General features: G+C 54.7%; 8 protein-coding genes across 8 annotated transcripts; 4 read left to right on the top strand and 4 right to left on the bottom strand.

The window, feature by feature from the left end:
- Positions 1 to 3,117: 3,117 nt before the first annotated feature.
- On the top strand, positions 3,118 to 4,038 carry CHGG_09507 (uncharacterized protein; the record flags this gene model as incomplete). Its single annotated transcript, XM_001227433.1, has 3 exons — positions 3,118 to 3,179; positions 3,253 to 3,607; positions 3,664 to 4,038. The coding sequence occupies 3 exons, from the start codon at positions 3,118 to 3,120 to the stop codon at positions 4,036 to 4,038; spliced, it is 792 nt and encodes a 263-aa protein (XP_001227434.1).
- Positions 4,039 to 4,635: 597 nt separating this feature from the next.
- Positions 4,636 to 6,950, bottom strand: CHGG_09506 (uncharacterized protein; the record flags this gene model as incomplete). Its single annotated transcript, XM_001227432.1, has 2 exons — positions 4,636 to 5,699; positions 6,086 to 6,950. 2 exons carry the CDS (start codon positions 6,948 to 6,950, stop codon positions 4,636 to 4,638), a joined length of 1,929 nt encoding a protein of 642 aa, XP_001227433.1.
- Positions 6,951 to 7,700: 750 nt separating this feature from the next.
- On the bottom strand, positions 7,701 to 9,232 carry CHGG_09505 (uncharacterized protein; the record flags this gene model as incomplete). The annotated part of the gene is made up of 6 exons (XM_001227431.1): positions 7,701 to 8,133; positions 8,190 to 8,220; positions 8,294 to 8,358; positions 8,413 to 8,530; positions 8,593 to 8,965; positions 9,050 to 9,232. 6 exons carry the CDS (start codon positions 9,230 to 9,232, stop codon positions 7,701 to 7,703), a joined length of 1,203 nt encoding a protein of 400 aa, XP_001227432.1.
- Positions 9,233 to 10,953: 1,721 nt separating this feature from the next.
- On the top strand, positions 10,954 to 12,530 carry CHGG_09504 (uncharacterized protein; the record flags this gene model as incomplete). The annotated part of the gene is made up of 4 exons (XM_001227430.1): positions 10,954 to 11,196; positions 11,327 to 11,393; positions 11,483 to 11,606; positions 11,735 to 12,530. 4 exons carry the CDS (start codon positions 10,954 to 10,956, stop codon positions 12,528 to 12,530), a joined length of 1,230 nt encoding a protein of 409 aa, XP_001227431.1.
- A 200-nt stretch (positions 12,531 to 12,730) lies between these two features.
- On the bottom strand, positions 12,731 to 13,867 carry CHGG_09503 (uncharacterized protein; the record flags this gene model as incomplete). Its single annotated transcript, XM_001227429.1, has 1 exon — positions 12,731 to 13,867. The coding sequence occupies one exon, from the start codon at positions 13,865 to 13,867 to the stop codon at positions 12,731 to 12,733; it is 1,137 nt and encodes a 378-aa protein (XP_001227430.1).
- Positions 13,868 to 14,733: 866 nt separating this feature from the next.
- CHGG_09502 (uncharacterized protein) lies at positions 14,734 to 17,054 on the bottom strand (the record flags this gene model as incomplete). The annotated part of the gene is made up of 5 exons (XM_001227428.1): positions 14,734 to 14,746; positions 14,986 to 15,134; positions 15,349 to 16,133; positions 16,408 to 16,459; positions 16,689 to 17,054. 5 exons carry the CDS (start codon positions 17,052 to 17,054, stop codon positions 14,734 to 14,736), a joined length of 1,365 nt encoding a protein of 454 aa, XP_001227429.1.
- Positions 17,055 to 17,837: 783 nt separating this feature from the next.
- On the top strand, positions 17,838 to 21,021 carry CHGG_09501 (uncharacterized protein; the record flags this gene model as incomplete). The annotated part of the gene is made up of 6 exons (XM_001227427.1): positions 17,838 to 17,912; positions 17,990 to 18,460; positions 18,559 to 19,971; positions 20,189 to 20,548; positions 20,733 to 20,774; positions 20,899 to 21,021. 6 exons carry the CDS (start codon positions 17,838 to 17,840, stop codon positions 21,019 to 21,021), a joined length of 2,484 nt encoding a protein of 827 aa, XP_001227428.1.
- A 1,931-nt stretch (positions 21,022 to 22,952) lies between these two features.
- CHGG_09500 (uncharacterized protein) lies at positions 22,953 to 23,150 on the top strand (the record flags this gene model as incomplete). The annotated part of the gene is made up of 2 exons (XM_001227426.1): positions 22,953 to 23,048; positions 23,109 to 23,150. 2 exons carry the CDS (start codon positions 22,953 to 22,955, stop codon positions 23,148 to 23,150), a joined length of 138 nt encoding a protein of 45 aa, XP_001227427.1.
- Positions 23,151 to 24,422: the final 1,272 nt, after the last annotated feature.

Genomic DNA, 24,422 nt, shown 5'->3' with positions numbered 1-24,422 from the left:
CGAAGTGGGAGTCTTTTGTGAAGCCATCGCTGGTGCAGCCAACGTCACAATAACTCGATTGGCATTTGTTGGAGGACGAAGGTTCGAAGAAATGCGTGCTTACCTGTTGTCAGAATATCGAGGTGGAGTCTTCGGATATGAAGTAAACGGGGCATGTTTAGCTTAACCACCACCCCTCATCTCGACGGGTAAAATCCGGACGGGACCCACATGTCGGGATCCGAGGCAGACACGAAAAAACCAACAATGAGAAGAGCATCGGAACAAGCGCTAAAAACAACCATACTTGACTGTCTGATTGGACCAGTGAATCCCGTATTCTGACACCTGTGCTAAGGATCATAAGCGAGTGGTCCGAGCGCCTTTTAGCGCCTGGTGTGATGTGCGTCTTGCTCATGCAAGGTGGTCCGAGCGCAATATGAGGCTGAGGGAACAAGAAAAGCACGTGCACCTTTTGCACAACTGCCATTCCAATCTGCAAGACCGGAAAGCCATCTCGGGGGCAACAAATGTTACTGTGTGGCTTCGGCTGTGAGTTCGGATGGCAATCTCGGAGCGGCCTTGTTAGAAAACTGCAGCGATCAACACGAGCTCTTTCCGATTTCTGGCCCAGAGAGACAAAAACTGGCCGACCTGGCGAAAACACCACCCTCTCAGATCCCCACCATCTGACCGCGTCGACTGGAGCGACATAACATCATCAAGCACTGAAGGAGCGAACAGCGGTGCAGGTATGGTTGTTGAATTTTATTGTCATGCGCCACTGCCGTTTTGCTCTGCTTGGCGGACCGTTGACGGCCTCGATTCCCGCAATGGCTTGTCCTCGTCGGTCGTGTCTTTTGCAAAGATTTGCTGTCTGCTTGGACGATAACGCCTGCGCCCCGCTGGTTTTCAAAAATCCCCGACACAACGTTGCGATCTTCGGCCGTCATTTCGCCCCTCCACCGTCGCCTACCGCGAGGGGCTCCCAGGTAACCACCCAGAGTGTAAACAGCACGGTTTTTGTACGGTACCAAGCATTTGCTCGGCTTGTCTTGTCCGTCGACCCCAGTAAGAGCACGCCCTTCCGCCGCAAGGTATCTGGTATGGAGGCGGACGGATCCGAACGCGTTCACGCGTGCCACCCAGCTCCAGCGTCCCGCGCAGGCCACCCGGTCCAAACAACGGGTAAGTCGAGACATCCACTTCTTACTTACCCCTTTGCTTTTGTAAATTGGGCAAGCCCAGGTTCTCCAGGCTGACTTCCAGGCGCCTGACAGCCCCACCTGCCGCTTCCGACATCCGTCCTACCGAGTAGAGCCTCGGGGTTATTTCCACCATATGAGAAAGACATTTCCGTCTTTTCAAAAGCTCGCACCAGTCTTAATGGGCGAGTCGCGTTGGAAATCGCGGAGAAACGTGTTGTACGCGGGATCGATGGTGCTTTCGATGCGGCCAACGAGATAAGGGGTCCCTTTCCTACTGCTGTACGTCTGCCACCGCCGGAACTCTCGCCAATGCAGCGCTTGCCTCCTAAAAAGGTCCACGTCCATCTCGTTTGTCTTCGGAGAGTCCACCCAAGGGCGACGAAGCTGTTGATACGCGGTCGGAATCTCGGTGATGGCGTTGACAAGATCGATGGGGTACATCGGCCGACCACCCTGGCTGAGGAGCTCATCGTACCACAAGATACAGCGGAGACTCAGCTCGAGGAGGGGCAACGGAGGCCGACCGCGAACCTTGGGACCTCAAGGGCCTATGGCGGTGGAGAGAGCCGCGGGCACGATCATGCGCTGGACGGGGGGAACCGTTGATACGAACAGGGTAGTAGAAGAGGCTTGGAAAGCCAGGTGGTTAAAAGAACAGGACGGCAGGGCAATCACCAGGCCGGCGGACGACTTTGACCATCAGCAGGAGACGCTATTCCGGAACGAAACCCTAAGGAGGCACGACGGTCTCAGCAAGGCAAAGAGCTCACTGCTGATTCAAATCCGGACGGGAGCAATAGGCTTACGGGACTTCTTGTTTACATGGGGAGTCCCGGAGGTTCTGACTCCTGCCTACGAGTGTGGAGAGGGATGAGAGACTGCCGAACACCTGGTAGTGTGGTGTTTGGCCCCACCGTTGACTCGAAGATGGGAGAGAACTGGAATTCGGACACGGGACTTTTACTCTGTTCTACACGGCATCAATCCCACAACTGCACGGCTCGCGAGGAGAGTTCTCGACTGGCTGATGGACTAGGGGAAGCTGCCGATGTACAACTTAGCCAGGAGGCTCGAGCTGGAAGCGGCGGCCTGAAGCGCCCCCGTTCGGAGGCCAGGAGGCCTCCTCTCTTTGTATATGTGGGCTCACTAAAACGCATCGCTCCTTGATTGTTGGTATGGGTTTTTCACCCGGCCCGGGAGGGCACGGTTTTCCTGTACACTAAATAGCTGAGGGTCCGGCACGCCCTAGGGCATAGCGGAGTATGAATAATAATATATATAATTAACACTTGGATTCACCAAGAAAGAAAGCAGGGTGGTACTTATTAAAAGGAACCGGCAACCCGTGGTCCTGAGACCACTTAATAAGAACCCCGAATTCGTATCTATGGTACGCGCAAGAGGGGAATTTATAACGAAATTCCCATAACTACCGCTAGTTTCAGGACTCTAAGTAGCACGTCGTGGTCACGAGAGTCCCGGCACTTCCAATTGCCTGAGCAGTTCAAGTTAACTACCAACCCAGGGGAGGGCGCGTTGGAGTTTGCATACCAACGGTGACAGCGCAGATAGAGACATCGGGGGCGGCGGGACAGCTGCTAGACTGCCGCGTGTCTCGCCAGCCTGCTGGCAGGTTGAACTGAACGCCCGGCTCGCTTGCCGCCTGCTACTTTGCAGTCTGGTGCTATCGGAACCAACAAACTTGACCCCTGCATGCCCCCGCCACAACACTGCCTCAGAGGTCCCAGGTTCCCCTGTCCCCGAGAGCAGTCAGCGGCCAAACACATCGATATTACAGTAATTGTGAAAGATACCGCCCGCACCTCACTCTCCCGGCTCAGCCTGACTCCCAAGACCCGTTCTTGACACCTGTCCATCACAACGCACAAGTCAACACATCACCGACTCCGCGCCCGTCTCGATTTAAATCATGTCACAGCCCCCGGACTTCGCAGTAGTTCTCTGTCACGGCTCTTACCACACCCCGGCTCCGTACGGTCCGCTGTTGGAAGCTTTGCAGGCTCGAGGCATCGCCGCCTACTGCCCACAACTCCCCACTGCCGAGGCTCGCGAAACTGAACGTCGGGGATGTCGCCAATCCCGACTTCAGTCGCGAACCCCCACCGGAAGGTTATCCCCAGGGAGAGGCGGACTCAGAAGCTGTGCTGAGCGTCCTGAAGCCGTTGGTAGAAGCGGGCAAGGAGGTCTTGATCGTTGGCCATTCATCTGGCGGCTGGGTGGCCACGCAGGCGGCGCAGCGTGATCTGCAGGCTGGCATGCGAAAACCTCAAGGTCTTGCTGGAGGAGTAATCGGCAGCCTCTACGCAGGTGCATTCGTCATTCCAATTAGCGAATCGGTGAACAGCTTCTTCCAGCCCAAGGACGGCAACTTTGTGACGCCCCCGTTCATGACTTTCCACGTACGTACCTAATTTAGCTGGATTGCATGTAAATTGTTATTTATCAGACAAAATAGAAACACGGAGCCGCCGGGCTCGGCACGGTTGTCAACGCCGAAAAGTTCCTGTTCAACGATCTCGACGAGTCCACCGCAAAACAGTGGGCAGCTACACTCACGGCCTCTCCCATCCTAACTTCAAAGCTCACGAACGATGCATACTCGATGCTACCGTGCGCCTACCTAGTCCTGAATGGCGATCTTACGCTTCCTCGTGAGTATCAAGAAGGTATGGTTGGTCTTCAGCCCTCTAAGACGGGCAACTTTACGATCTACAATTGCCCAGCCGGCCATTCCCCTCATCTCAGTTGGACCGAAGGCATGGTAGATACCATTCTAAGCTTCGTCGACAAAATCAAGGCTGAGACAGGGACCAAGGAAGCCTCCAAGTGAGCACTTGAAGGTAAAGAGGCGAGATCGGGAAAGAGAGTATGTTGACTTGCAGGGTGTTGTTGGCCGAGTCAATTTTATTAAACGCGCCGGCCAAGTGAAGCTATCAAGTCTAATGCTGCAGTAACCCCTTCTTTTGCTTGAGCATACATGTAGCTCCCGGAATGGCTGCCTTGAGCTAACTGATCCATCATATGCCTCATATGCATCCACAATCACACTCCTCCTGTCGCCGGCGACATCCCCCTTGCCTCCCCCTGGGCGAGAGCTCTCGACCACCAGAAGCGAATGGCCGCCACGCAGGGGAAATATGTTGCCAACCACCGGGAACCCCTAGCTGTTACGGCCACCACTGCCGAGCAGCGGAAGCGACACCGGTGTGCCGAGCGCGGTCTCCAACGTGCCTGATGTGAAGCACGTGCACGTACCCCATCAGCGAATCGGGACGAGCTTGCACGGTAGCTGCTATCAACCTGCATTTAAACACTATAAACTCCACCGCCGAGTTCTATTGTTGCCCTCTGTGTGACACTCGGTTTGTAATCATCGCATATTCAGTTATTATCTAGAATACAAACGAGATCTTTTTAAACAACCTATTCACTCGACGGTCTCTGCGAACCGCAGTTCTTCAGGGGTCAGCTGGCTGCGAGATATAGCACAATGGCCCGGGATATCCGCCCCAGGTACTCCGTAGTCGTACATGCGCTCCCGACACACTGACCTCTCGCAGACGCGGCGATGCAGGAGCTCCGCAAAGTGCTGCCGGATCTGTGGATACGGGGAGTCGATTCCCAGGAGGAAAAGCGACGCCCCAATTTTCGATTGCTCCGAGGTGGCAGTGTCGGGGAGCACCGGAGGGTACGGGCGCAGGGCGGGGTTGGCACCGTACATCAGAAGGGCCACGACCGTCATCCCGATCAGCTGCCCACCGTCGGGGAGCCCGTCGGCCCACCGATGCACATCGTAGTTCGCCATGACCTTGTACAAGATGGTGGCGCCGGTACGACTACGTTGGTCGGGGTCGGCACCGCGCTCTAGCAGCCGGTGGACGATCGAGGGGCACAGGCACAGGGCGGCCTGCTCTAGCGCAGTGTATTCGATGCCGCGGATGGTTGACACGACGGCGTCGGGATGCAACATGTGGTTTACTAGTTCCGTGGCAACATCGGCTTGGCGATGGGTGATCGCTAACGATAAGGGGGTCACCGGGTTGGCGTCGGCCCAGGGGTGTGCCAGGACCGAGTAGCAGAGCACGGCATCGATCCTTGCGCAGACGTCCGCGCCGTGGGAGAGCAACAGCCGAACGACGTCTATTTGGTTGCGGGCGACGGCTATGGCAAGCAGGGTGGTGTCGCCGGCGAAGTCCTCCATGTCGGGGTAGATATTGATGGTGGCGTTGACGTCGACGCCGGCCGCGATGAACTTAGACACGGATTTGGTGGCGCCGCTCCGAATGCAACGCACGAGGCCGGTTGATTTGTATCTGGCCGCATCGCGGGTGTAAAGAAGATCCGAGGTCAAGGCGTGGAGAAATATGGAGGACCGGGCGAGGGAAGACAGGCTACTCTGGTCGAGATGCTCGACAATATCGTAAATAAGCTCGGGGGGCAATGAGCCCAGATCAAAAGCCCTGGCCATTGCGATATGGTCGAGTTGATACACTAGACGTGGTAAAAATGGGGAAAACGCCAATAGCAGATTCTCCGTGTGTTCAGATGTTTAAAGGAGGTTCCCCATCCCGCGTGATGCCAAAGAACGTTGGTGCACCGTCAGTCCGTCAGGCGTGTCTTTGTGTAGTCGGTATGCGGTTCTCAGAGCGGCGTCACCTTGCTTGTTGTGTATCCGAGTCCCTTTGTTTGTCGGTCGGATGCTCCGCCCGCCACAACTCCTTTTCCCGTCTCAGCGAAAGGCGCACCCAATGGACGGAAATGGTCGCCCAGATAAGCACGAAAATGAGAGGGCTGCCCCAACCTGCATGGACCGTTAGCTTGCAGTTGATCACTCAAGAAACCACTAACAGCACCAACAACACCAACTTGAAACTTACCAACGCCGTAGGCCACCTTTTCTGGCACGGTCCAGATAACCACCATGGTCCCAATGCCATCAAACAGCGCACCAACGGCCCAAAACCAATTCTGCTGCGCAATCATTTTACGAAAGCGGGAGCTAGCCCCATACCGCGCCACCAACGCATTGCGATACTCCCTGCCACCCGCACCATCCACCCCCACAATATCCTCCACCAACGTAAACACCAACGGCGGGACCCTGCCCCCCTTCGCAACCGAACTGATTTTAAACGGCGCAGGCCGGCGAGTCGCGTTCATCCAGCTGCTCCACACCAGCTGCAAGCCAATCTGGATAAAGAACAGCGACACGGGTATCGCCAGCGGGCGCACGATCGGGGGGTGGGGCACGGAGGCGCCGATGAGGATGGCGGTCATGACGGTGTAGCCGAAGGAGAGCGTCCAGTGGGTGAAGTCGAAGCTCCAGCGGGTGCCGCCGACGGGGCGGTAGGTGTCGCCCATCCAGATGAGTTTCAGGCAGCGCAGGCCGAACTCGATGCCCGTGACGATGCCGAAGAAGGAGGTGATGATGGCGAAGACGATACCGGGCCGTAGGGTTGTGCCCAGGATGAGGCCGTAGTAGAGGGAAATGGGGAGGAGACTGGATTCCAGGACGAGGAGGAAGACGATGATGGAGAGCTTAAGCTTGTAGTCGAGGATGCGGTAGCGGAGGCGGGGGAGGCCCGGTAGTTCGGCAAAGTCGACGGGGCCTGTGATGGCGGCCTGGGCGTGAGAATGGACGTGGGAGTGGGAGGTGGTGGCTGTGGTGGCCGTGGTGCTGGTGTCGGAGGTGGAAGGTGGTGGTTCATTTGGTTCGTCGTTTTCTTTTGTTTGGTTGGTCATGGTGTCGGTGTTGTGTTGTTCCATGATAGGTGGTCTGGAACTCAGCTTCCTCAAATGCTGAAAGTTTTATCGAATCTAGAACAAAAATAAAAACGGAAAGAAGCGGCACTAGGTAAATTTATTTGGTCAACGATTTACGGACTTTACGGCCTGTCCCAGATATTCACGTAAACAGAAGGTAATCCGGGCCTGCGCCTCGTAAATCGAAACCTTATGATGTGTGCCATGGCCTGGCAATGATCTGCCAAAGGGAACAGGCAGGTAGAATCTGGATTCCAATGACGCGAATCAACCAACCAGTTGGAGAATTTGTGTAAACATGATTCTCGGCTTCCGTCAGGGAATGATGTCATCAACTGGCTTGTGGCGATCGATGGAGATCCGAACCCTGGTTTTTGAATTGAACCAGCATATGACCCTAACCCTGCCTTGTCTGCTACCCCTTTTCTCATCAACACCACGCAAAACACTCAACACACCAAGACACACCCAACAACCTAAACTCCGACTAGAGACAGGGTTGGCTGCAAGAAAGAACGGGGAATCACTCAAAAACAAATATTGTTGCATGGCTTCGAAAAATAAACAATTAACGATGAATAGTAAACATCATGAAGGGAAGAGAACCTGAAAGCTTAGTTACGCCTCTTCAACCTCCGTCGCTTTTGGCCCCCCATCCCAACCATTTTGTTCCAGTTATGTTCCAGGGTATCATCAAAAACAGTCCGAGGCATTGGCACAGCCAATATTCTAACCCCACCTATTTACCGGGTACCCCTTCTGCGAGTCCTCGCCATAAGACGTGGTTACAGTAACGCGGTCTGTCCGGCGGATCGCCCCGAGCGGCGGCGTCGACGGCGTCGATGGCAGCGGGTCATCCCTCGTGCTCGACATGATATTTGTCTGGCTGTCTTGGTCTGCACTCTTGCGGCCCTCCTCGCAGCTCGCCGCGTCGACGGCCGTCTCAAATTGTGACAGGCCTGTGTCTGTCGCGCCGCCGTTGTTGCGAGACCGTTTTGAGAGCTCCATCCCCGACTCACCCTGCCCGCTGCGCGACGGGCCGTATTTCTTGTACTTGTTGCCGGACTCGTCGGAGGAGAAGGTACGGCGGCCGAAGATGAGATCCATCAGCGGCTTCAGGATAGGGATCGACGCTGCGATCATCAGAGTGGACCCTTCGATCCTGTCTTGTGTTAGTTCAGGGCCTGGTGTTCGGGGGACTGGGACTGAGGAACTTACGCAGTCCAGATTGTGAGGTCGGCAGTATCATCTGTTGATGGCGTGTTGGTTAGGGGCTGACTGTGGTAGAAGGCCGTGTACGTGTAATAATGCGGCTGACTTACAAACAAAGTCCGGGCTGGCTAGACCTGGGATACGCGTGCACTTGTAAATGGCTACGGCCGTGGCTCTAGGGTAAGAAGGCGTTAGTGATGTCCTTGACTTTGAAACCAGAAAACCTTACACGGAACCGATTCCCAGCGCACAGGAGAGTGCGATCTTTTTCCTCACGTTCAACTGCAAGTTGCAGAGCACGATGGCAGGGTACACGGCAAAGTACAGATCAGTGAACGCGGAAAAGGCTTCACGACATTTGAGTTAGCAAGGTGTCGTTGGAGCGGGAAATTGGAGGGAAGTATCTCACATCCTGCATAAATCGAGTAATTCACCAATATCATGGGGCTCCAGCACTTCCCCTTGACACTGAAGGTCCACATGGAATGGGTCGGCGTGCATTGCCCAAACAAAATAGCAACGCAACCCATCAAGCTGATCAGGCAAATGATAGCAGTGGCCCACATTATGATGGCATGTACGCGGCTCGGATTGAGCATGCGCGTCAACAAGGCCACGACGGCCAGCTTGGGTACCGCAAATGACAGGATTCCCGGCAAGAAAGCGACCATGGTGTACAGGATGGCGTGAGATAGCTGATCCTCGGTCAAGAGAGCAGCATGGCGGCCACTACCGTATGAAACTGCTTTGGTTGATATGGCGACCGTGACCCAGCTGCAAATCTAGACAAGAAAAATCCAAAAAAAAAAAAATAAGATTAGCGGCTCGCGTCGAGGGGGGGTTGACAGAGGTGCGGCTGCACATACCATGGATGTGAAGATGAAATAATCATCTAGATACAGCTTCTTGATGATGTGGGCACGGGTGAACAAGCGGGCACCGACGAACAAGGTGCTGACGGCGGTGACGGCGACCGAGGTTGCCAGAATCATCGGCCCCTTGTCATGGTCGACGATATTTAGGCCGGCATGGCTGTTTGCGGCGGCCATTGTGGGTAGGTGGTTGGCGGTTCGTGGTGGTTAATGCCAACGCTGTTACCGACAGGCGGGAACCGAAGCAGAGCTAAATAGAGGCGAAACGGCGCGGTGTGTGGGTCGACGAAGGAAGAACAAGGGGAGACGCACCAGAAATGAATGCCTCATATATGCAACCGGTCAAAACGTGCACGGGACATGATGTGCAAACCCCATGCTCTCTAATATCAGGACTAACCAAGGGTCAGAAACCCAGTCAAGGCTCTGCCCTCTTCCCTTCGTTGGTGTGGCGACAGCGCACGGAGGGAAAAAGAATCCATGCTGCCGGGGATCTCTTGTTGCTGACATGGATACTGCTTCAAGAGTGCAGGTGGTTGTAACCCGATCAAGAATGCGCGACAGAGAAAACGGCCATTTCCGACTATGGTCGCCGGTCTCGCCACAGAAGATTGTGGTCTTAAACTCAACCGGGTTAACGCCATGCTAACCATGTGCTTTTTCTGCAAAGACTGGTCGGTGGTTCGACACTAGTTTCTTCAGTGATCTGCACGACCAACTCAGGGGCGCGGGGAATGGGGCAACCTTAAGCTATTATCTCTGACTTCTCACCAGAAGTCGGTGACAGCCAGTTTAACATTTTGCTTGCTCGCGTGGCTCTCTCCTTGGCAATTCCCCGCGGCGAGCTTTTTTCGTCAGCCAACAGAGATCGAGCAGGGTGCATGCACGCCTCCATCGGCATTTGCTTTTGCTTCCCCCCCCCCCCCCCCCCTTTTCCCCTTCCACTCCCGTCTCGCCCTCCCTCTCTCGCCTCTCCAACGCGACAGGACGCCCCGCCAGCGTGATGCCAGACGGAGGGAGCAAGAGTACATCCTCACATCTCACTGTTGTTCGGCTGGGCCGCGGCCCACGGCGGGAGAGATCCACCTCCTTTCGGGTCGAGAGGCCGGCCCAAACCGTCGGGTCGCTGTCGGGTCATCAATCAAGGGGTTTGACTGGATGACAGGCCACTAGGCTTAAGGAGGCTTGGTGAACCAGTTGCTTCGTGCCTATCCTTCTCTCAGCCCAGACGCCCCTCATCACTAACACGCTACGCTGCCAGGAAAGGAAATGTTTTACGGAATGGCTTTTGCATCGTTACATCGGAGAAAAGTCCGGTTTCCGGACCCGGGGCTGAGAACCGGGGGTCGTGAGACCGCGCCAGTACCCCAGATCGCCACGACGCCTTGATCGCAGAAGGTTGAGATCTTCGGTGGCTTTACAAGCGATGTCGTGTGGCTTGTCACTATGAAATAGCCCCTGGCGCTTCACTAAATGGCTTGTCTGATAAACAGGGGGAGTTGCCGTCTCGGTCTCTTGGGTGGTATCAAGGTGTAACTCGCCCAAGACCCGTGGTTTCTCGGAGTTTAGGGCATTCCGAGGCCCCCGGCTGCCGCACTCGTGTCGTTATTCACACAGCGATTCCGCCGCGCTAATGCGAGTCGATGATTGATCAACTCAGGAGATATTGGCAGATCTTTGTCGCATTGTGCTGGACGTTCGGGGCCGCGCTTATTCCTGGAAAAAGGCCTGTGTCTTCGAGCAACATAAATCCCGGGAATCTCCTGATCCCAGCGGCGTTGTTGTGTCGCTGTCATCCAATTCCCTCCTATTCAGCTTCAATTGCCCCAGGCAACTTCGCCACCCTCCATTGCCCTTGCACATCGCATCCCCTGCACCGCTGACTGGACACGATCAAGATGGCCACCACCAATGGAACGGCAAACAGCAACCCCCAAACCAGCCTGGTTGATGTCTCTGCTGCTCTGCGTCCCAATGACCCGGAGAGTGTTCCGGGCCTGATCCAAGACATTTCAGACGCTGGCCATGACCTGGACTCTGATGACGGTGCTAGCCGGCTGCGGTTGCTGGGGAAGGCCCGCGATCTCGTGCGTGCACTAGAGACGCCGCGGGAGACTATGATCAAGCATTGCTGGGCCCAGGTAAGCCTTTCATGGTGCCGGCAGTTGACCTGCAAGAGTGGCATGGTTCTGATATCGTTGTCTTAGCCGTCCTGCCTCATGGCGCTGTCCATCGGCGTCGACATCGGCTTGTTCCATCACATGGTCAAAGATGGGTGATCAGCCAAAAAAGGCCGAGGACATGGCTGAGACCCTTGGCATCCATCCCCCTTTGTTGTGTAAGTATTTGGTACCATGGAACATTCCAAGTGCCATGGAACATTCTTCCAAAACGCCCCTGACTCAGCCACTGACGTCGGCCACGCAGGTCGCTTGATGCGCCACATGGCCGCAATGGGATACATCGTTGAGGTGGCTGCTGACGAGTACAAACTCACCAACTTTACCAAATCACTGACCATCCCCATCATCGGGGATGGCTACCCCTGCATGTACGTTTCCAACCCCTCCCAGCCCCGCTCCCTCCCCAACCCAACCCACCCAAACAGCAACAACCCCTCCCCCATCCCCCATTACCAGAACGAGAACCCTCCCACTAACCACCCCACCCCCCCTCCAGCGTCAACGGCTGCCTCCCCGCGCTGACCGCCACGCCCAACTGGCTCTCCACGCACGGCTTCCAAACCCCCAACGACGTGTCCCACGGGCCCTACCAAGCCGCCTACAACACGCCGCTCAACTTCTTCGAATGGCTGCAGGCCAACCAGCCCTACGGCACCCAATTCAACCACCACATGGGCGGCTACCGCCAGGGCCGCCCCTCCTGGATGGACCCGGACTTCTACCCCGTCCAGGAGCGGCTGGTGGAAGGGTTGGATACCACCACCACCACCGCGGGTGCGGGGGGTCCCGTCCTGCTGGTGGATATTGGGGGTGGGTTGGGCCATGACTTGGCGGAGTTCCGCCGCAAGCATCCGCGCGCTCCGGGCAGGCTGGTGCTGCAGGATCTGGCGGTGGTGATTGCGGATGTGGTCGGGTTGGATGCGAGCATCGAGCCGATGGTGTATGACTTCCATACGGAGCAGCCCGTGGTGGGGGCGCGCGCGTATTATATGCACAGTGTGCTGCATGACTGGCCGGATGAGGTTTGCGCGAGTATCTTGGCGAGGGTGGCGGCGGCGATGCGGCCCGGGTACAGTCGGTTGTTGATTAATGAGAATGTTATTCCAGGGACGGGGGCGGATTGGCAGGCGACGGCGCTGGATTTGATGGTGTTGTCGTTGCTGAGTTCGAGGGAGAGGACCGAGGTGGATTGGAGGAAGTTGTTGAAGGGGGCGGGGCTGAGGGTGGTCAAAATCTGGAGCACGGACAAGCAGAATGGGGTGGAGAGCTTGATTGAGTGCGAGCTTGCCTAGGAAGGGATTCGGGGGAAGGGGAGTGGCACTGGTGCATGCTGAGAGTGATGATGTGACGACTAAACACGCCGTGCGTCACGTCTCTTGACTTCTAAGGACTACTAATAACTAATAATACGAAACTCGTTCTGCTTTCTGACACTGGATCGTCCCGGGCCTTGCTCCCTATGTGTTCACACACCAAGCCTTTGAACCGTCACTCAACCGCTTGTTGCCGCTGCCGAGGAGCACTCGGAAAGGTACTTGGTCGCCGTTGCGCTGATCGTCTCGCCAACCATGACGATGGTGGTAAGGGTCTGGGTGTAGGTCTCGACGATACCCGTCCGAGTGACGGTCGCGGTGGTGCCGTTGGTTAGCACCCCCGTCGTTGTGAACACAACGGTCCGCGTCCCCACCGGGTCTTCAGCCTGTCTGCGGACTTCACTACCAGCACCCCCTGCGTGCCTCAACCTTACACCTCTCCGTCTCAGCCCCGCTGATGCTACAGGCGTTTCGGTTGGTGTGGTGGGGATTTCGGAGACGCCATCGCAACCCGTGGGCTGGACTGTGGTAGTCGCTGCCGTCTTGGTTACTGTGAAGTAGGTGGATGTTATCACCGTGCTCGGGTTATCGCAAATCACCGAGGTTGACGTCACCGCGTCCGTGGTGACGGTGACATAAGTGGTCCTTGAGATTGGCTCGGTGACCGTGAGAATAGTTCCGTTGGTGTAGTAATCAGGGTCCCAGTAAGGTGTTGTAAACGAAGGCAGCAACGTCACGTTGGTTTGCGGCAACCATCGTGTGGTGGTTATCATACAGACCGCGGTCTCGGTTATTCTGCTACGGGTGGCGGCTTGAGTGTATGTCGACGTGTAGGTCGTCCCGATGTAAAAGGACAACACTGCCGTGTTTGTGCACTTGGTGGAGTACTCTGTCAAGTCGGTTGTCATGCTCACCGTCGCGACTGTCCCTGAATACCTCGTGGTAAGCGGGACATCGGTGCGGGTCTCTGTGACTGTCGTCTTCGACGTGACTGTCCTGAGCACCGTAGTCGTTGTGGCATCGCCACTAGTAGTACTGGGTGTTGGTGTTGGGTCCTCCGGGGGGTAAATGTACGAAACAGTTATGCATCCCGTTGTCTTTGTGGTTGTTGTGGTGGAAGGCCATGTCCATGTTGTAGCCAACGTCACCCAAACGGTTGGGTCAGACGGATTCACCGTTACCGTGGTAGTGGTCCATTTAACCACAGTCGTCGTTGTCAATGCCCGCTGTTCAATGCCGACGGCCGGGCTGGGATTTACAACGGCCGATGCCAATGTGGCAAGCCAGGCGAGGGAGTAAAATAACGTTTTGAGCATTGTACTGGTGTAGCGTTATGGGACAAACAAGAAGCGGTGACAACATGAGAGGATAAAAGGGGTAAACATCAGTTGGGGGCAGGTATGGGTCTCTTTATAGTGTATCGGTAGTGTTGTCTTTCCAACGGAATTGGGGTTGCAAACAGGCTCCGGGCTTGACGCATTGGGTGCTGGCATATGCGGTGGAACCTCGAGCCCGGGGGTAATCTATAGCCGTGCCTGTGATGATGCTAGGAAGGAAAGTTCAGAGGAGCTTGCAGAGCGAAGTCCGGCTGAATCCTACCCAACTATGGGACTTATGACCCGACTCAAACTTAATTTAGGCGATGACCCTCAGGATCCGTTATCCCCTCATCGGACATGTAGGTGTTAACAGCCATGTCCGGAACGGCCAAAACGGCGCCCCCAAAGTCTGGCGATGAGGTTCCCAACAAGGAAGCTGTACTAAAATGTGGGTTTCCCGCGCTTCTTTCGCGCATTCTTTTCTGCCTTTACACCCGCGTGGATAGTGCGCCACCACACCCTGAGATTGCTTCTCTTGGGATACCGAGAGGGGTCTTTTATAATACAAAAACGGCCAGCTCCCTCCGCCGACTTGCCCACCATCATCCCAAACGCCAACTCCTAGTGACTTTGGGCCACAACGAGGGTAGAAGGAGAGCGTACCGAGTAATTATGAGCCAATATCGATGGTGTTGGCTGGCGTGACCCATCGCCGTCCACAGGTTTGAGGTGACAATCGTAGGGACCATTGGTTCTTGCAACGTTGTGAAGGTTGCATCGGTGAAGGAGTGTGCCGCGCTCTTTTATGTACCCGCTTTCGGTCGTCTCACATCATCAGTCAATCCATAGACCCGGATTGTCCCTTAATACCCGATGCTAGTAACAAACAAGTAGTATTATTATCTTTTTTCTAAGGAGTCCTCCCTTTGCTACCCGTGAATGGGCGCTTTCATCGTCCAATGCACTCAGTCTTTCCCATACCATAGAGTGCCAGTAACACCACCTTCTGGGGTAGGAATTTGGATTGCTAAGCATTTGTCAGGAATGACCGATACATGAGAACAACAAAAACTTGAACCTTGTCTCGTTTGAACCTCAAAAAATGAGTTACTTACTGACTGGATTTGTCATCGGCGAGTATAAACCTCGGTATCTTGAAGTTACCATTGATACCGGTATGTATTAAGCAGAGCCTTGTTTGCTCATGCGAGGGCTGCGTGTCTTCCGCTGACAGTGAGTCCATTTTGCTGCCGGCCGCAGCCCACTATTATGAAATTCATGGGTTCGTTCAAAATAAACGGCAAAACCGGCCGATGGTAGGAGAGTGGTAGGTGTATGTTGGGAGTTGTCGCATTTCAGACCCACCTCTGCCCCCCTTCCTGGTGGTGCAGAGAACATTTCAAAGGCCGTGCGCGAATGGTGTGATCCACTGGGCCGAGATTGATTCATTGGGGGTACCAGTCTTCTTCATCTTTTACCACCGGCATTATAGAAGTCCGTGGCGAGACAGGTAGGTCGTCTGAAAGGGAGGCGATCGAGGCTGGGGGGAGGCTTATGGTGTATAGCGTGGGCGCGCTTGAAGAAGTCGGCGACAAGGCAGGTAAGCTGGGCGAGAGTCCTGGAATATCATGGAGGCTTGCCTCTCCGCCCGTGGGACGCAAGGTTAATGGGGAAAATGTGAAGGTCGCTGGGTGATTCGCCTCAAATGCTTCCTTGAAGCGGGCCGCGTCTAAGTCGTAGTTGGTGCCGCCTTCCGAGGTCAAGGACGTCGTGCTCTTTGAGCGCGATCCGAATAGCTTCGACTTGGTTTTCGGCGGCTTGGGTGGGCGTCGGAACTCGACGGTCGTTTTGCCGCCACCCACTACGTCTACAAGGTCGACACGGTTCTCTCGTAACGTGGGGCTCCGGCGGAAGTCGACCAGCGGCCGTTCATATGGCCTCTCGTCCCGTCCAATGAAGGACAAGGTTGTTTTTTGTGATTCCCTTGATGTGGTTTTCCTCCACAGCCGGACCACCTTTTGCTGGGCAATCAGTTCGCCCCGTTCCCAAATCTTTTCTGCGAAGTAACGGCCCAAGAGCTGCCGCTCTCGGACATGGACCAGAAATTCTTCTCGGTGCGCAACCGTGCCGAACTGGTAGATGGAGTATGACCGGTACACCTTGTATCCCTCGGCGTCTTGTATTGTGATGTCGTGAGCTTCGAGGAAGGAAACAGATAGGTCTTCGAGGTCTTCGTCTTCGAACCATATGTTGCCGCGTGGAACTGCTCGTGGCGAGTTAGCGGGCGATTTGTGAGTGGAAACACGACGGGAAAATCGGAAGTGAGAGTGCTGACTTCTGTGGGTAACTCGAACCTCAGCACCCCCCGACACACGACCAATATACTGGATCCGCCTCCACATGTCATCTCGCTCGATAATCGTGAGCTTCTGCAGCCGTATTTTCTCGCCGATACGCTTGCCGTAGGGATTTTGTAGACATCTCAGATAAAATTAGGGGACTTGAGCATCAACGCACGCAGGCACAAGTGGTCTTACAGTGTTGTTGGAAGATCAAGTTCTTGGACAGAAGCCCGCCGAGCAGGGAAGCCTATGGAATCTAACATCGTTCAGTATTTGGCTCTTAAGGACACTATCGATTCAGTGAAGAAACTAACCTCGTTCAGGCCTCACGACTGGAGACCTCAATTCGTTGGATGGTAGTGGCGATATTGTTGGGGCGTCGAGGGAAGGGAATTGGACTATCGGAGGCGGCGTGGGTTGCCTTGGGCAGAGTTAGCCAACACGGAGCTGAAGATTTCGATGGGAAGAAGAGAGACTTGCGTCCTAAGAAAGATTTCCACGCGACGCTGGAGCCGGTCAAGCTCTCTATCCAGTTCGTCATTGTGCTCCTTCAGCCGGCTCTCAGCTTCGGCTGACCAAAAGAATTTCCAGGCACGACTCCTTTGGCCCGCGGCCATCTCCTTGTCCATCAACTTGGTGCATCGGTCCAGCATTCGCTGCATGTGTTTCTGCTCAGTGGGCATGGCGCTTTGCCACAGCCGCTCATCTTGGAGCTCCTCGAGCATCCGTGACAACCGTTCCACCTGGCGGGGTGCATTTCGTTCGGTTCCGAAGTGCTTGACGAGCCTAGTGACAACGGGAATGACGCTGAGAATGACGCCGATCACCTCGATGCCCGACATCTTTCCCGGGGCCAATACACTGTGGTGTACGTCTGGACAGTGTCGTGGAGCCGTGGAGTCGTGGGAGATCGTCGCTGGGCCGTGTCTCAAACTTTTGAAAGCCCCAACGGCCAGCAAGCTTGATGTGGGGACGGACGATCCGGGGATTCCAGGGGAAAAGCAACGCTCGGGCGGCTCCCTCCCTTGTCAGAGTCACTCTTGGATCGCTTGGGACTCACCCGATCACCGGGCGCGCTCAGCCTACCTTGGCAATATTGGATTGCCACGTGGAAAGGAGCAGCAGCGCAAGCATGGCCACGTTCGGTGAATCCCTTTTGGGGGTCCGCGGGGGTGGGAAACGGCCCAAATATTGGCCGGCGTGCTTGGAGGCAGAATTGACGCCCGTTGTTGAGCCGCATTCCGGCGCGAGCTCGTGTAACGGACTGGAAATAGTAAGAACATGGGCCAATGACAAGTTCAGATCGAAGCCCGTGGCCACCCTTGCAGGTCGGGGAGAGCCAAGACTGCAACCATCTTTCAGCTGCGGCGAGGACTTCCACACACACCACAACGAGCCGGGCGCACTGCGGTTTGCCCTGGTCCATACAACAAGGGCCCCAGGAACGCCGGGGCAGACTTCCGTGACGCACTTGCACACGCAATCTAGGCTAAAAACCCAAGCTTTGTCCGAACTCAACAAGGGGACGAGAGGGAGAGAGACCTCGTCAATCCAAGCTGGAGAGCCCGCTCGACTCTCACTATTCAGTCTTCGGGTTCAGTCCATCCGGCCAATTCCCTGTCAACATGGAGACCACGGCAAAAAAGGTCCAGAACTTCTGGGACCCCATCAACATCAACCGTGACATCCAGCATATCCGGGTAAGTCAGACTCGGCCCGATCCTCGGGACCACGCTCCACATTTGGGATACTCGACTGACACGGGATGGACAAATAGGGACGGCAAAGAAGAGAGAAGAGGATTTTGCGACTCCTTGACGGCATTGGCTTCAGCTGGAGAGTTTATGCCGTCGCATTTCTGGGCTTCCTCGCCTCCAGCTGGAGCTTGATCGCCGTGGGCGTGGTCTCGCCAGCTCTCTATTATGTCTACTCGCCCGAAGGCCGTATGGCCGTTGACGTGGCTCAAGTTCTTGACCTCGTAACTCTCATAGCGACCGTCTTGGGCATGCTGTTGTTTGGCCACCTTGCTGATCTCTTTGGACGGAGCTCGCTCTACGGCTTCGAACTCCTAATCGTCTTGACCGCCATCGGTGGTGCTGCCTTCTCCTCAGAGGGGTATATGTTTGGGGCCCGATCCTCATCTTCAGTCTCCGTCAGCGGGAGCGAGACCCCGTATTCTAGCTCCATGGACATCTACGCATCCTTGGCCTGGTGGCGATTTGCTCTTGGTTTTGGAATTGGCGCTGAGGTTTGTGGAGCCCCTTTCATCGAAAATCGAGGAGGAGGCGAAGAAGGGAGAAATCATTTGGGGGCGGTTCAACTAACATGTACTGTCTCCTCAATCAGTACCCGATGTCCGCGGTCATTGCAGCAGAATTCTCTTCTACCGAAGGCCGCGGTACTCTCCTGGCGGCCGTTTTCTTCGCACAAGCCATCGGACGCTTGCTTGCGTATGGGCTTGGGCTCGGCGTGCTCCACGGGCTATGGAATGGCGTTTCTGTGCCAGAGTTAGGGGAGGCCCATGTAATCATGGATAAGCTCTGGAGGCTTGTGCTCGGGCTCGCAGGCATCCCGGCCATCTTCGCCATAATCCTTCGGCTCCTGATTCCCGAGACCCCCAGGTTTTACTCGGCCGTCAAACGAGATCTCATGAAGGCACGAGAGGCAGTCATGAAAGTCGGATCACGATCGCCGAGCCTAACGGGAGACTTGGAGTCGGTTAATTCGGACGTCGAGGAGAGCGAGCCACAGGAGGTGACCTCGTGGCGAACTCGTGCGTATGCCTACTTCTTCGGCACCGCACAGGGTTGGAAGCCTCTGCTCTCCATCTCGCTCCAGTGGCTCCTGCTCGACATTGTTTTCTACGGCACTGGTTTTGATAGCCCAGGGACGCTCGCTGCACTGTGGCTTGATAAACCGGTCGAGGGCACCCTCGACAACTACAAGAATGCCTACCCCGGGTTTGACGTCTGGAAAGAGGATTACGGCTCTCCAAATGCCGACATATTCCAAACCGTGCACAATAACCTGGTTAGGAGTCTTCAGCTTTCCTCCGTCGCTGCTGTGGCTGGGAGCTTAGCCGTCATCCCGCTTGTGAACTACGTCAGCCGCAAGACACATTTTGTCTGGACTACAGGCATCCTGGCCGTCCTGTTTGCTGTTACCGCCGTCTCGGTCTCCCAAACGTACGGCAAGCCTGCTCACGTCGTCAGCATGGTTTTCTACGCCTTGACTCAATTCATGTTCAACCTCGGCCCCAACACGCTCACATTCATCCTCGCCGCTGAGGCTTTCCCGACCGAGTTCAGGGGGACCTGCTACGGCATCGCCGCCGCCGCAGGTAAGGTTGGGGCTATCATTGTGCGTCCCATCACTGAAGCGGCTGGGAAAGGCCAGACAAGTATCGTGGCGCTGCTCTCGGCCTTTACGGGCGTGTTGTTGCTCATGACATTGCTTGCCTGGTTGGAGCCGTGGGGGATCGGCATTCCCCGGGTGCAAGAAGCGAGAGAGAAAGGCACCGGTGGCTTGAAACCGGCTCGCCTTGCGAACCTGAGCCTGGAAGAGGCAGCGCCATGGCCTGTGCTGGATGAGTCCGATAGCGTTTCTGGTCACGGCGATTCCCATTCCCACAACGAGCCGGAGAGGCCTCAGGAGAAAGTAGGGGATAGTACACCGGCAGGAGGAGTCGCAAATGGAGTCATGTTGGGGAGTAACATGGATATGGAGCCCTCTGTTCGGCTATCTGAACCACAGTGGACGGTGAGTCGCTAACTAGATGCTAATGGGCGGGGACTATACACCTTGATATTTGGAACTCCTCGACGGGTTTTGTCATTTTTTTCAAGGCATCTCAGTAAACTGATATCAAGCCTTATATCAACAAAGCTTCAACCTTTCACCACCAATACAATTTGCCTCCAATTTCTTAATCTGAAAAATCGCTCCCAAAACTAGATTTGCTTCTGTGACTGCTTAGGTCCTCCGACGGTGCTTCCTCCTCAGCGCGCTCGTTTTCGAAGCCATGCTGCCCTTCTTCCATCTCTTGTACGGATTGGATGCTCTCGAGGAATTCTTCATACCTGTCAACGACGGGCTGTACGGCGTTCATCAAGTTACAATCATGCCGAGTTCCAAAACACCTCGTTCGTATGAGCAGAACGCAAATGTCCTTGAGTCCCCAGTCGCCTGGTCCTGTGGTTTTGAAAACCTCGTCCACAATGTCCGGGAAATCAAACGAGTCCATATTTCGCTTTACCGCCTTGTAGAAACGGTTTTTGGCCAAAACCTTCAGCGTCGGCACACAAACATGTCTCCCATGGCGTACATTCTGACCGAGGTGAGCAGGGCATGAGGGAGGTCAGTGAAATACCCTGCGGGGTCCTTTTCGAGTCCCTCAAGGCCCTCGTCCACTTCTTCAATCTCCCCCTCCACGATGTATTCCTTCCCGTCGGAGCTCCCATCGCAGGATAGATTCAATCTTCGCCAGCGTTCCCAGTATTGGCACTTGACTAATCGCCCAGTTCGCTGGCAAATCTCACACATACAAGCAATGCATCGGCAAGGTGCGTCGCCCCTGTTGGATTCGCCACATGGAACCTTCTTGCGGATACCAGTGTTGGAAGTTGTGGCACTTGTGTTGGAAGTTGTGGCAATTGAAACACAGAATCTCGGCTGCCGATGCGCTAGTTAATGCAAAAGGGGTTCCAGGGGCTGAACAAGAAGCATAAAAAGGAGGTCAGGGCGATGCCCGCCACTGAGGAGGAGGACAGAACAATCAATCAATTCTTTCTCCCCGGTCTTTCCGTCTGAGTGTCGTTTCCAACAGCCCCAGGCACCCCCGTATGCTCTCACCATGCCACCGCTAAGCTCCGCGTCGTAGTGGTCCAATCCTGGAATCCCCGTGCCGTGGTGCAGGGAGAACATCAGATCGTCGACGGATTGCAGGACACAGTCATCGCAGTGTTTAGGGTCCAAGTGACCTTCGTCGTTGTAGTTCCCTTTGTAGACGAACCGGACAAACTTTGAAAATATCTCGGGATCCTCTTCACTGAGGTCGATGCGGCCTGTGTGTCACGGATATGCCGACGGGCGGAACCACAGGCCAGTCGCTAAACAAACCAATCATGGAACCCACATGAGTGGCTCAGTGAGCTCAGTAGGAGGGTACAACTGAGCACACTGAGCACTTTTGTAGGAGCCAGCCAATCATGACCCAGGAATGGGAGAAATAGCTCAGTGAGCTCAGTTGGAGGGTGCAACTGAGCACACTGAGCACACAGGACTTAGATAGGTATATAGTCACTCGTTCTGGAGAGCTCTGGGAGTTCTCCAGTTAGCAATCACAACTACAGTTCGCTACAAGCTCGGAAGCCTACTGTTGAGACAAGCCTTTGTTGTGCACCTTTTGGCTGCACCGAACCTAAGCACCCTTGAGAGATTACCTTCAACCGAAGCTGAACCCTAACAGGACAGGGTCCTGAAGTAGGTTCGTCACACTGTGGCGGCTTCCTGCAACCAATAAACACGATCAATGATCAATCCATTCATAACTACGTAGGGAATAGGGAAACTAACCACAAAGTTTCCACAGCATGCTTTCTCAAAGAACGGCGACTGAGAACATAGGACAGCGCGATGGAGCCGGAAGGTTTGTCCGCCACAGGTGACGGTCAGATCCGTGTATTTTTCGTTCCCGTATAGACTAGCGAGGCCGTCATAAATGGCGGCTATTGTCTGTGAGCGCTCGGCCCTGACGCAGAGGACAAATAAACACCCGTGAGTTGTGGTAATAGACATAATCTTCGAGAAGTTCAAGAGAGCGGTGTGTGATATGGGATTCGGATTGCCACTTAAATTTGCTGGCCAGCAAGAAACTGCAGCCTCCCTGCCGGCACCCGCTTGGCGTTAGACAGCGACGACGGCCACGTTGAAGCTTCCCCAGCTAAAGGCGGTGGTTCATTGGTAGCCGGCCAAATGAGTTGGAGCTGCTGGTTCGCGACGGAGCTCGGACAGCACAGGACATGGATTGATCTAAGAGGAGACATCATCAGTGTCAACTTCAGCTAGAAAAATAGGACAAGATCCACAACTACCGGGGTAACTATCTACCTTGGTAGTTCCATGTCCTATATTGTCACCATATCTGCAAGTACGGACTGCTTTCATTGCTTCTTATATTCAGCACCCTGGCACGCAGTTCACCCCATTCAGTATGGATGCATCCCACCACAACGCTTGGTGCCGCATTCTCTGCAGCCACTCTTACATATATCTTAGGTACCTAGTAAACCCACCATATCTGGTTGTCGGTCCGCGCGCATCAACGACTTGCCTCGAATTACGGGGATGATCTGGCAGGACTCTTTAAAAGTACCTAGGCGATTATGCTAACCACTCTTACTCTGGTAGCGGCAAGATTATCCAATAGGATTAATGTCCTGGCAGACTAGAACGGTCTGAGAATCACGAATATGCCTGGAGGTTGGAGCACAGGCCAATCAATAAGATAGATATCCTTTCATGAGTGCCATAGCTAATTATATGTAACTAGGTAGAGTGGTGTGTGGGCGACTTCCTCGTCCCACGACTGGGCCTCGTTCTGACTTGTCTGAGACGGTTATTGCGGGGGCCTGGAAAAACACCAAAGGCGATGCGATCTCCTCACTAGCGGTGACGCCGTCGTGTGAGGTGGCTGTGATGGTAGCGGGTCCTTCGGTGAGGTGTTTTGGCTGTCGAGCACCATGTTGCTTGGCTGGTGGACGTATTCGAGGAGGACGCCCAGCGTGCGAGCGTCGGTAGCACCGTTATGGAGGGTTAAGAAAGCGTTGGATGGCATGGTGAGTTGGTATATATAGGTAGGCAGGGTTTCACAAATTTGAAACCCTCGCGTTGTGCAGGTGATGTCAAGGTCCCCCGTCTCGGTACTCTCAACCCAGTAGGCGTTTTTATAGGTTCGGCCGTCGCAATCTTTTCAATATTAGCAACACGATTGCATGGAACAATGACTTGTTCAAAGCGGCCCAACGCGGGCCGCGTTGAACAACATCTTTGTCACCAAACCAGTCACTTACTGTCACTGAATGATGGCCTCCCCAAATGCCTCACAGCTGTGGATAATGTCATTCGGCACTTGGGGTTACAAGTTAATAAATGTCTTTGACTGTAAACAATCGAATGCTTTCTATCTATCCTCTAGCACTATTCTTTAAGACCATCTACCTTCCTAAGTACCTCATCTTTTACAAAGTTGGCTCAGCGTTCTTTACCTGTTCGAGAACGCCAATCCGACTTTTCCGGACCCTCCACGTCCGGGAAATTCAACGCTGATGAAAGGTGAAACTTTGTCCTGATCCACTCCCTCGGGACGTACCCAGCAACCTCCCAATCAATAATACTTATCCCCCGATCGTCATCAGGCTCAACAAGAATATTCCCAGGGCCCAGGTCGCAGTGATTAAACACTAGGGAGGAAACATCCATGCCAATTCCAATGCAGTTGTCCCGAAGGACGTCAAGAACGAGGCTCTTGTCCTTCCGCAAATAGAGCTCCGTCAGTTGTCCTCCATCAACCCCGGAGATTTCTTTCCCATTCCACTCGGCCATCTTTTCACAGCGGGCTGCGACACGATGGACACAATACAACCGCAGCTCCTCGTCCATATCAGGCCAAGCCTCTGCTAGCGTCTTCCCGGGGACGCGAGAGATGATGAGGTAATATCAACCATCTCACTCGCTATGGTAGAGCAGGGTGGGGGACTTGAAGTCGAGAGGCTTCTTGCCTTCTAAGAATTCCAGTGTGACGTGCTCCCGGGTGGCTTCTGGGTCCGTAAGGTTTTGTATCTTGATGAATGCTTCTCCAGTGCGCCAGATAGCTGATTGGTCTCCGGCGGCGTAAACTCGTGGTAGATCAGGTGAGTCAGGCGGGTGTGGTTGGCTTGATGGGGAGGGTAGAGGAACGTCGGAGAGGACAAACGACCGAGCAATAACTTACTTGGAATGTCATACTTCGTCCACTCGCCGGCAATCTTCGCGACTTACTACGGATAATTAAACAACACATTACAAGCGTATACATTCCCACCATACAAGTCCCTCCACCCACTCTACCCATAATAAACCAACAAAACCATTAGTAAGCTAACACTACATCACCAACAGTCCCCCACTAGTCTCCCCAGTGGTCATCGGGACTACGACCATCACCTGCAAAA

Source organism: Chaetomium globosum, genomic scaffold, assembly GCF_000143365.1.
Source record: "Chaetomium globosum CBS 148.51 scaffold_6 genomic scaffold, whole genome shotgun sequence".
In the NCBI taxonomy this organism is placed as follows: Eukaryota; Fungi; Ascomycota; class Sordariomycetes; order Sordariales; family Chaetomiaceae; genus Chaetomium; species Chaetomium globosum.
This window is presented reverse-complemented; position numbering and strand designations above follow the sequence as displayed.